Genomic DNA, 12,285 nt, shown 5'->3' with positions numbered 1-12,285 from the left:
TCCAGCCCAAGCTACAACAAACTCTTATGATCTCCAACCCTGGAGCCTTCTGCAAGGGAAGTGGAAGTGCCCCAGGGCTAAGGGCATTGGAGTAATGGCTGCGAGATGCAGGCGTTCTGCTGCCCTCTGCCCCCGGACAGCATGAGCCCCAAAACTTAAGATACAATGTATGAGGTCCGTGAATCACAAACCTCATCTAGGCTCTGCAGGGTTAAAACTGGGCGCTGTGTGTGCAGTGCAAAGAAAGATGTTAAATCAAATGAGAATGACTGCTCTAGGACTGGAGGCACTATTATTTTGAATAAGATTGAAAAGGCCAGAAAAAGCAATTCAAAAACATTTCAATTATGTATTTCCCAGAACTACATCTTTGAGCAACTAATGCAAATGTTACCACCACAATAAAACTTCTTCCCACATAAAAGCATATAAAACAGGTTGAACAGCATATACTTTATATATCATATGCATATTTTTGACTATTAATAAAAAATTCAAAATCTATGTATGCTTTACTCTCCTAAGCAATACAGTAATTATGATTAAGGGACAGGCAGCACAAAAAGATCCAATTTATCTTACTCGTGCTCAGGAATACTATTGTGTAACTAAGCAACTAAAGACAAAATATGGTCTAATTAATTCACTCCTATGCTTATTTAAAAGACACAATTAGAACATTTTTATTTTCCAGCCTGCACAGTAGCTCAACATGCTTGAGGGTGTAGAAAGCAAAGCCTATTATTCTCAAAGACAAGAGTTTAATGTTTAGTGCCACTGATCAGCTTGGAACTCAACTCTGGGGAGGAGGGGTGTACATCACAGTCAGGGTGTGCTCCAGTCATGAGAAAGGAAAGGCAGTGTGGGAGGCGGGGGGAAATTTCTGGGGCCACTAGATTGACCAGCAACATGTGGTTTCTACTCCCACTTTTTCTCTCTGCACACAGATGGAGATGAGACCCTGAACATGATGGTCATGTGTGCAAGGACACTCACCACTGTGCGTCAATTTTATACAGCCACCAAGATTCTACAGGAAATTCATGCAATTAAACCACACATCCTGGTCTGTGTGATAAATGTCAAATATCCATCTTTAATGCAGCTAACAGTGCATCTGATTTTAAAAGCAGAATTAATTTAGGCAAGTATGTACTGGAGACTGATGCCATTAGCATGTTCTAAAGCACCCTTTCAATAATTGCATGTTTGAAATGTGTCATCCAAATGGACACTCACAGTCCAGGATGTTAGCCGCACTCTTTGAAGGCCCAAGCCTGGCCCAAGTTCTAACCTCCAGGAAGCCAGCAAAGATCATGGTACTGCTAGAAAAAGCCAAGCCATCCTCACGCAAGGGCACGGGAGCAGATTTTTCAAGAAATGCAGGAATCCATGACCACATTTCTGAGAGGCCAATGAATCCTTAAGCCAACAATCAATAAATTTATTTTAAATTTATTTAAAAGCCAAGCCAACGGGTAATCACTAGCTACAATATTGTTCTGAGTGGAAGATGGCAAATATCCAACCATCCTGGCTGTAAAAAAATGACAAGCAAATGCATTTGATCCCAGCGATTATATCCCGGATATTGGTTAAAACTAGACTTTGATAAATGAGCCTGAGTCCTATAAAACTAGATGCCACTATGAACAATGTTATGCTTTATTAATAATTAATAACAAAGTATTTACATGTATGGACTCATGTACTTCATAAAAATAACATTTCCTTAGTATGTGCCTGACAATGTCAAGAGAGGTTTTAATTGCTTACAATTTTGATTTGTCATCGGACATATGGCCTCATCAAGACCATCAGTCTGAGAAACATGCTAGTTTGCAGGAACTGCCAATCAACACTCAGGTTAAGAAGTGACTTCTCTTTCCTCAAGTTTTATCTTTTCACAGTTTGCCACCCAAAGCCTGACTTTAAAAAAAAAATCTTTACTTATTTTTTAATATAATTGCTTTTGGCCATCCCACATGGCTTTGGGGATCCTAGTTCCCTAACCGTGATTTGAACCAGGCCCTTGGCAGTGAAAACAAGGAATCCAAACCACTGGACCACCAGGGAACTTCCCCAGAGTCCTGACTTTTTAGGGACTGATAGCTGAAGGCTGAAAAAGTGCTCAAAGAGGTGGGAGACGCTGGCTCTTGCCTGATCATTCAGTCCCATGTAGTCACTAATTTCTTTGGTAAGTTCTCCTAAAAAGAAAACTTTCGCACTTCTTCGCACCTTATGGTGCAAAATGATAATAGATTTTAGAAGAGAAAGAAGTGTGACGTGGGCTGCTGGAGCTGGGCCACAGGTGAATGACCTTCTGTGAGAAAGAAAGAAATTGGGCCAAGGTTGTGGGGAAGACAGCATTTTAATTATGTCATTTAGTCCCTCGATAGATACTTGGCAAATCCACTGAATACTGTGCAGAGACCCAGAGGTGAGGAAGGCACAACCTTCCGCCCCTGATAACAGCACTGCAGTGGGAGCAGGGATGATGGGGGTGATGAGCACAGAAAAAGAATACAGGTAACACAGATGGCACATGAAGCACAACGTACAAGCTACATGGGCGGTTAAAACGAAGCACTGGACTAGAAGCCCCCCGACGGCAGAGGTGCTTGTCTGTCTTGTTCACTGCTGTATCCAGGGGCCTAGAACAGGCTCGGGCACAAAGTAAGTGCTCTATAAGTATGCCTGGGTTGAATGAACCTCAAAGGTGAAGGCAGTACTTCCTAATTTCCAGAAAGATAATGAAAGACTACAAATAGTGACTTCAGTTCATCTCCACTTAACTAAGGGACACGGAATCCGACAGCTTTTCTGTGACCAGTATCTGTCTATGGGAGCAGACTAAGAGACTTTTGAAGGCTATTCTCCATTCTCTCTCTACCTGGCTGTCTAGCATCTAGTAGGTCTTCAGTCAATGTTTGAGGAGGTTAATACATTCATTTTCCAAAAACATGTAGACACTGAGCTTTCTTTTGAAAAAATATTGCATTTATTGTCTGCACAATTCACTAGTGTGTTATATAACATATTGCTTTTACATTTTTAAAAAACGTGTTGATCTCATCTCTCCATCAAGATTGATAAGCTTCTTAAGAAAAAGAGCTACAACATGCATTGTTTCACATCCTTCTCTGTACCTAGCAAAGCACTGAGCACATGGTTAGCACTCAACAAGTAGCTTTTATTAACTCAGGATAGATGAATCCAACATTGGCTGGAATTAGGATCTTAACCACACAAAATAAAACTTAGTGTACATTTTACTGATTCTCAAATTTTAACATCCTAGGCTCAAAACTGAAACAGAATTTTGTATATATGAATGTTTTTGACATATTAAAGCATTCCTTCTATTACTGGATCTTGTTCCAAAGCCAAGTAAGAACGACAAAAAGGTACACAGTCATATTCCTTATTTCAGATCAACTCTATAGGCCAGGGGTCAGCAAGCATTTTCTGTAAAGGGCCAAAGAGTAAATATTTTCCACTGTGTGGGCCATATGGTCACTGTCATAACTATCCAACTCTGACATTATAGCCTGAGAGCAGCTATAAACAATATGTAAACAGTCTGACTATGTTCCAGTAAAACTTTATTTACAAAAGCAGACAGTGGGCCCGGTTTGGCCCTCAGGCCTTAGTTTGCTAATGCCTGCCACAGTCTAGTAAACTCTCTCCATATAATTCACTGGTTTTCACCCTGGTTCTAAAGGGTCTGCTATGTAAAGTATAAAGATATTCCTTCTCTTAGCTTAACATCATTACTAACAATAACTATTATAACAGCATCCATCATTTGTTTCAGGACTTTCAGTATTACTAATTCTCCTGGCAAGGTAGAAACCTTTAAATCCATTTGACAGAAGAAGAAACCGAGGCTTAGAAAAAGTTAAAGAAATTGACCAAGGCTAGTGACGACACTGAGGTGATCTCTGCTGCTGCTGCTAAGTCGCTTCAGTCGTGTCCGACTCTGTGCGATCCCATAGACGGCAGCCCACCAGGCTACCCCGTCCCTGGGATTCTCCAGGCAAGAACACTGGAGTGGGTTGCCATTGCCTTCTCCGAGGTGATCTCAGAAACTTCTAAAAAATCAGCTCATGGAAACAAACCAGAGGCTGAGAGGCCACCCACGGGTGAAGCAAAGACAGTCCGGCACCTGAATTTCAGAATGTATCTGTGATACGATCAGGCAATCTTCTAAAAAATCCTGCTGATCCAGTTAACAGCATATTTCAATAATAAAATGTAAATCCTTAAGGAGCCTTTTATAATGGCAACATAGCTAAATCCACCATATGGATGAAAGCCAGCCTGATCTGGGGTGACTTGAATCAGCTATATGTTCTAGTAAACTATCCTATATGTCACCCTCTCATAGAGAAAAGCTTTCTTTAGGAAGGTCCAAAGCAGTGGTCTCAAACTTTAATGAGAACAATAATACTAATATTAATGATAGTAATAATAAGTAAATTATTTTACCAACTCTACTATTTCCCACCTTAGGTGTAAGCACTTTATATATATTAGCTCATTTAATCCTTAAAATAATCTTAGGAAGTGGATACTCTATTCCCATTTTACAGATGAGAAAACTGAGGCACAAGAGTTTAAAACTTGCCCAAGATCCACACAGAGAAAGCAAGACAATTTAAAATGCAGAATTCTGGATCCCAATTCTAGAGATTCTATATAAATTAATTTCAATAAGGGCTTGGGTATATGCATTTAAACAGCTTTTTAACTAGTCAGTAAGGCTGGTGATAGTCAAACCACTGTTAGAAACCCTGGCTGCATGCTAGAATCTATAATGACCAGATATGCTTGATCCCGACTTTGACAACACTGGCTTACTCATCCACACTCATATTGCAGGGGACCAACAAGCCTTGTAGAATCCACCCCATGAAATTCAAGCTCCTACATCCACCTATTTTAAGAGGGTATATTGCCAATAGATGAACCACTTGGCAATCTGAAAAGGAATATAATCAGAAGTTACCCAGTAACAGAGCCAATTACCTGCCTACTTTGCCATTTTCCTCCCCTGAAGAGTTACTGGCTGAATATGGCAATTGTAGGTAATTACCAGACACTTAACTCCTTGCATATGGCCCTGCTTTTCACTTTCATAATTCAAAACAGTATCATGATGAGGCCCAGAAGACTCCACAGAGACCTACGTTATTATGTTTCTTATTTATAAATTAAGAATATCTAAAGACCCCTATAATCATAACTCATTTCTATTCATTTAATTTATAGTGACAAAGTAATTTTGCCCATAATAATGTCTCAGTATATATAACAATCTCCAGTCAGCCTTACTATTGTTCCCTCCCATTTTGCAGCTGAAGAAACTGAGGCTCAGAGTATTTAGGACTGTTCAAGGTCAAACAAATAGTAAACTGTAGAATCAACATGTGACTCTCTGGAATGCTTCTCCTTCACACCAGCTGCCAGTACCCTAAGTACGTGCAGGAAGCAGTGATATAAGCAGTCCAAATATTATAATAATTACCTAAACTAGTAATAACTTGTTAATGATTATTAATAATGGTATTAAATGTAACTGTTACTGTTATATGCCACTGACTAGGTTTATCTGAACTTTATAGAATGATTCTGCTACCTAAATATCAGGTGACCTTTAGCAAAGCTGACTAACTAGTCATAGTTTTAAAATGTACAGGAACTGCCCACATGAGTACACAATTCTAGAATGTAACATGATGTATTCAAGCTCTAGTTTCAAGAGTAGGTTTCAGCGGGAAAAATACACCAAACCTAAAATTTAAGAAGGTCTAGATTCTAGCAAGTGACCTCTGACAAACCACATAATGTCTGCAAGCCTGTCTCCAGTTGTAAAATGGACATACAAAGTCCTGCCTTATCTAGCCTCCTACAATTACTGCAAAGATCAATTGAAGAAAATTTCCCTCCCACGCCAAAAAAAAAGTGTTCTGAAGATCACAGCACACCACACAGGGACGCTATTTCTAACCTCACACAGTGATAATTTTCCTGTTTTTAGAACTGACGTCTTCATATTTCAAGAAATCATAAAAAGACAGAATGGTTCTCTTAAACCAAAAAACCATACTGAGTCCTGGCTGTCCTTTCGAAATGGATGCTGATGTCAGCTCAATCAAGAAATTATTAACCTTCATTTGGCTACTTTAAATAAACTGCCCTGGCTGATTAAATGTGCTAAACATTTTCTCCAAGTAACAGTGCACATCACCATGAAACCCTCCTCTTCCAGTTATGCACTGCAAATAGCAAATGCATCATACAAAACCATTTAAAATCAATAATAAAATCATTTCACTGTATAAAAACAACTTAATAGAGTTAAGTGAAAACAAAGCAAAGGTCTTAATCAGAGGGCCCTGTTGCCCCCTCTAGGTGCCAGAGGTAAATGCTGGTTTCTGTAGGCTCTCCTCCAGAGAAGACTGCTGTTGCTATTCTGCTAATGAATGACTAACTTAGGCCAGGGGGGAAATGACATCACCAGGGTGGAAAACCGATCTGCATTGGGAAACTTTCTACCTGCCTTACATTTGTCATAATTATTTTGCACAGTGTAGTCTGTATTTGCATAATTTTGAGGCGTGCCATTATCTCAATTGAAAATTGTTTTAATATGGCTGAATAATTCACAATGACATCAGCCAAAGTCCTAATGAAATATACAAGTATAATCATACAGCTAATTACCAGCCGTGTTAGCATTAAAAAACAAATCATGCATAATATTAGGCGATGTATACGCAGCTGAGGATTATAAATAGAGCCATCTCCCTCCCCCAACCCCCTAGAGTTTACTTTTAAATAGCAAGATTAATTTTCTCAGGTATGGCTCATACAGCAATAACGAAATGCAAAGATCATTAAAATGGTTCGCTTACATTTTCCCATAAAGAGTATTTTTGTAAAAAATCGTGTATTTAAAAATATATCTATTTACTATCAGCAGTCTACCAGATGCAATCTTTGCCTAATATTTCTTTTACTCTTAAGTCAGAATTCACTACTTAATTACACAACAGAAATTAAAACTGGACCAAGTGGGGTCAATTCAGGGTCTTTAAAAAATATTCCACTTTCTATTAAAAAAAAGAAGAGCGTGGCCACAAAATGTCCCATAAAACACTGAATAATTTCCTTCTGGGTTTAGTCAGAAGTCTATTAGGCACCAGCTCTTTTCTGGATATTTAATCCTTCCCTTTTCCAGATCACAGGCCATGTTGAAGTAATAAATTTGAAAAGCAAATAATAAGAAATCAGGAGGGGGAGGAGGAGGAAGACAGCTGCGCAGGAAAGTTGGGTCGGGGGAGGGGGCCCGAGCTAGACCTTGGCAGGAGGAAAGAGCTCAACCTGTTGGTAGCTTGCAGGATTTTTCACAGTATTTCCAAACAACACCTTTGTAAAATTGCCGGCAGACGTCGGGAAATGTGAACGTTTAAAACCCAGAGCTGGCGGGGAGGGCGGAGGGCCGGGGGTGGGGGTTCGGGGAGGAGGGAGGGGCTTATTTCCGAAGAGGCAGATCGGAGGGCGAACGTTTTGACGAACTCCAGTAATTAACCGGCAGAGACCACTGATGGGTAATTCGATTCCCCGGAGAAGGAGTGAACTGGAGATGCCAAAAGTACAATCAACTCCATCAGACCAAGGAATTCTGGAAGGACTGGCAGGCAGCTTCGAGCTCCGCTCCGGGATGAGTTAAATGGGGAACCATTCATTTAACAAAAAGATCCTTACACCTACCTCGAAAGCTCGAGAGCCTGGCACAGGCAGAGCTAGCCGCCCTCAAAAGTCTGACTTTGATTACCGTGCTCTCGCTTGGACAACACAAAGCCGTGCCAGGCGGCCGCGCACCCTCCCTCCCCGCCGCGCGGTGGGCACAGCCTCCCCAAAATAGTTCCCCCGGTAGGTACCACGGCGCTGAGGTCGGTCAGCTGACGAGGGGAGCCCGCAGAACTGCGGTCACACAAGAAATGACAGAGCCGAATAGAGGCGGCCGCCCCGGCGCCCGGTGACAGCGGGCTCACCTCGGGCGTTCTCCCAGGAACGCGACGAGCGCCCCCGCGGCCGCCCAGAAACGTGCCGGGGAGGCTCAGTCCCTCCCCACCCTCCCCGGGAGCGCCGTCTGGGCACCGAGGACGCCAGACCCGCAGGGCCAGTGGGCGAGCACACACCCCTCTGCCTTTCCCTCCCCGGTCCGCGTCCCCCACATCCCCAAAGATCGCGCTGGAAGACGTCCACTTTGCGTGGAGTAATTGAAAAGTAAAACATCAAATGGTCTGTCCGGGGAGAGGGGGTGGGGACGAGAGATAGTTGTTAATGCTTAACGTGTTTGTGCCGGTTACACGACCGCTTTGAAATCCGCCCGGGCAGATCTGCAAGTTATTTGAATGTATTATTCCAGTACCTGTCATTTATCACTTTATTCAACACGTCTTTGCCAACTCAATAGCTTTTGATCTCACTCTGCCTCCATTTCGTAATTTCCGCCCTCTTAAACATATCAAATACTTACTTTAAAAAAAAAAAAAACGTGAACAATATCGAAACCCACCGAAAGAAATCCACCCATCCCCGACCGAGCCAGACTCGAAGGTAAATTTTCAAAAAGCAAAAATATAAAAAGCATGTGATGTTCAAGCGGCAACAGAAAGATCACACACACGCGCACACACGCGCGCACACACACACACTCACACACACATCCTTGAACAAAACCCTTCTCAAACAAGTTATTTGATCTTGACTAAAATCAGCAGTTGGATCCTCTTTGTAAAGCTGACAGCCAAACTCTGACAATGGCAAAATACTCGAGCCCCAGCTAGTGGCGCTACCCCTTTAAAAAAGAAGTCGATCTTGCTCGCCTGCAGAAGTGAATACAGTATTTTCAAGCTTGCCCTGTAATAAGCATTACTACGGGAAAAAAATAAGAAAGAAAGAAGAGAGGGAGATATAAGTTTACCACCTCGCCATGGTCGCTATTTCTGCCCTGGGGAGTGTCTTCTGGGAGGAAATAAAGTTTAGAGCTGGATAAAAGTTGCCGGCTGGTCCTCTCTTCCCACAACAGCTGGAGCTCCGCTATGCAAATCGGATCCTTTGGCGTACATCTTACAAAGAAAAAGTCGCCAAGGGACAAAATTCTTGGTTTGCCTTCAAGGTGGAATTGAAAAGCCTTGTAGAAAATGTAAGGTCCGTGCAAGCCACACGGTGAGCCGACCCACTGCAGGGGAAAAAAAGCACCAAATAAATAATGTAGCCATCAGAGCACAAACGTCTATTCCCAGACACATTTACACACAGACATCCACTCTTAATACAGAAGAGCCAACAGATATAAAGCTGGGTGGAAAAATAATAGAGACCACAAATTTTCTGCCTCCCTTAAAAAAAAAAAAACCTCCGGCCCCCCCACCCCCCGCCACCTCTCCCTACCTTTCCATCCGAGGCAGTAAAATTACATTATGTATGTATGATCAGGGATTTTTTTAAAACAATAAAAATGATTTGGGGGATGTAGAGGGTAAAAGTTTGGTGAAAAGTTTGTGGGGGGCGTGGGTGGGTGCAGAGGTGTGGGTGAGCCGGGGGGCTGGGGGGTGCCGGGGGGTGTCGGGATCGGAAGAGCGGAGGAGAGCGAAATACCTGGAGTGAGTTGGGCTCCATCTCGACGTTCTGAATTGATTGAACTCAACATTCTCTCCAAACTTGTTGGCTTGAATGGATTGCATCAGGTCCTGGAAGGGAGACACATTCTCTGCCTTCAGCCGGCGTACTGTCTCAATATAAAACTAAGTTCTTGCCTCTCCTTCGGCACTAAAATGATTGGAATTATGTCCTAATATTTCTCTGACTTCTCAATTTTCAGCTCCTGTCAGAACTATGTAGGTTTCCTTCCAAATGTAGGTTGATCAAATTCATAATCGACAGAAAGGCTCCGTCCGATCTCGGCGGGAAGCGGATGGATCAAGGCAAAAAAGGTATAGGGAGGTTTGTAAAAATAAATTCTACCCTAAAATTGTGTGAAAATGCGATCTCCCTCTTCCCAATCTCCCATGTCTAGCGATGTCGTTTGATGAAATTTTTGGAGGAGACGAGAGCTACCGAGCTCCGCTGTGCATCTGACAGGACCTGCTTGTATATGTCTAATATAAAGAACATTTCCTGCAGAGATTCCGGGGCGCTGCTCCTCTTTCTAATGCTCCTTAGCAGATTTGCTGTTATTAGACATGTAGATTTGTTTGATAGTTAAATTACGCTTCCTCACTGCCATGTTTTCGAGAACTAATCTGTTAAATTATCTTTTGATGCCTATTTACGTGGAAGGGAAAAGTGGGTTATCGATTATATAAACATATAAATATTAATGCATTTGTTCGCTTCGCAAAAAAAAAATACTCAGAAAAAAAACAAAACAGAACAGAAAGACAAGTGAGCAGCGCACACACATCTCAGGATTTTGCAAACAATATTGAGCGGACAGCGACTGCATTTAGGGACTGGAACAATAAACGATGCATGATAAATCAATAAATGCGAGCAGCGAGTCTGCTCGGAATATGAATTCAGGCTCCTGGTTCTGCGTGTGCATTCTTTAATTTTGAAGTATATACACTAGTACGTGTTTACAATGCTGATGGACGCCAAGGGCGCTCTCAAATGATAATGTGTTTATATAACCCAGCGCTACAGGAATAATATACTGACTCCTACCCCACCCCCAACCCCTCCCCCGCCAAAAAGGGAGGGGAGCTGCCTCAATAATAGTTTGAAACTGAAAAAATCCATTTGCAAACTAGTTAAATACAACCAGAAATTAAGCTGTTGAAAACCGGGGGCATGAACCGTAAGACAATAAAGGCTTTAAATGTGTATATTTATTGTTCTGGAGCCCTGGAGCATTGCGAGGTTTGCATGCACGGCTATTATGCAAACACAGAGAAACTTAAGAGCGACAGAACAAGGAACAGGCAGAGACTGCAAAGCCCTCGCTCGCTCCGACCCAGCTGCCGGTCCTTCGCCAGGCTAGATTGCATTTTCGCAGTGTTGATGTAAAATGGTGTACTCGCTTCCCCCACGCTCCCCCACCCCCTTCTCCGCTCTCCTCCCACTCCTTTCAGTATCAACCGCCCCCCCCCCCGATTTTATTATATTGGCACCAATCTTTCCAAAGTGGGTCTGGCACGCTGAAAAGTAAACATGTACTATATGGGGAATAAGGTCTGTATAGTATGACAGTTGAAACTTGATCTGTGATAAAATTACAGGATGTTGAAATTACTAGTAAGCTATTTTTAACGCTTTCGCAACGTTTCACCTCTAGTCACAGCATCTAGTTGAAACAGGATTACTTTAATGAAAATTATATTCACATGGCTGAAGTTAATACACCGGGCAGAGCACAAATGCCTAATATTCAGTGACTTGAGGTGGAAAGACCCTCTGTGTGTATTTTTATGCTTTTTCATAACGTCTGCGTCCGCTGCAGTAAGAATTAGGGCACTTAACATTATCTAAACCACATTTTTGATTCAGAACATGGGGAAGCAATAAAAGGCAAGATCTATCTCGTTTCTATACACACAGAGATAAACCCAAGAAAATGGCAGATCCTCCAATTACAATAAGTAATAAAAGCCCATGCCAAAGAGCCAGTATTCTGAAAGATGTCGAAAACTATTTTAATAATTTAAAGTAATATCACAACTCTGCACCATGAAGGACAGTGTAACAATTCGCAGCCTCCCATCTTTTGCATTAGCCAAATTATGACTTGCACATCACTCTTTAATTATCTTCCTTGAAATTCCATCTGATCTTTCTATTTTATAAACATGGGTTACAAAGAAAAATTACAGCTCTCTGGCGCTTTCTCTCTCTTTTTAAGTTTATGATGCTTACTGCAGACGTTTGATTAGAATAACCCATTTTGTTCATTTTTTAACATATGAATGGATTTGACTGAAGGGCATTTTACATAATTTTTTAAAAATATATGAGAGACACCTAAGGCTTCAGTTAGTCTCTGTCCTGTTAGTGTAAATATACACATTCAGCTCAAGAAATCCTCTGTTAAAAAACTTGAGTTGCAGTATTTTGACAAGATCATATTTGAGATCGACTGTGAGTCAGTTTCCTGTATGACCAACGCAGCAGCATTTATGCAGGAAACCTCAACAGAATGCCTGAGGGTATCCCTCCATTGTATATTAAATCTCTCTCTTTAAAAATACATAGCTCCTCATAGCATCTAAG

At 41.7% G+C, this 12,285-nt stretch overlaps 1 protein-coding gene across 1 annotated transcript in view; it reads right to left on the bottom strand.

Annotated features, from left to right (window-relative positions):
- The window catches only part of ARID5B (AT-rich interaction domain 5B), a 196,692-nt gene extending 186,873 nt beyond the window's left edge, over positions 1-9,819 (bottom strand). Inside the window, exons 1-2 of the mRNA XM_055425649.2 lie at positions 9,676-9,819; positions 9,002-9,256 (exon numbers count right to left, since the gene is read on the bottom strand). Coding sequence (XP_055281624.1) covers positions 9,002-9,256; positions 9,676-9,696 — 276 coding nt within the window. The 5' untranslated portion in view covers positions 9,697-9,819. The remainder of the gene's footprint in view (positions 1-9,001; positions 9,257-9,675) is intronic.
- Positions 9,820-12,285: the final 2,466 nt, after the last annotated feature.

Source organism: Moschus berezovskii, chromosome 12 (genome assembly GCF_049115385.1).
Source record: "Moschus berezovskii isolate FMDL1 chromosome 12, NW_MosBer_1.0, whole genome shotgun sequence".
NCBI lineage: Eukaryota > Metazoa > Chordata > Mammalia > Artiodactyla > Moschidae > Moschus > Moschus berezovskii.
This window is presented reverse-complemented; position numbering and strand designations above follow the sequence as displayed.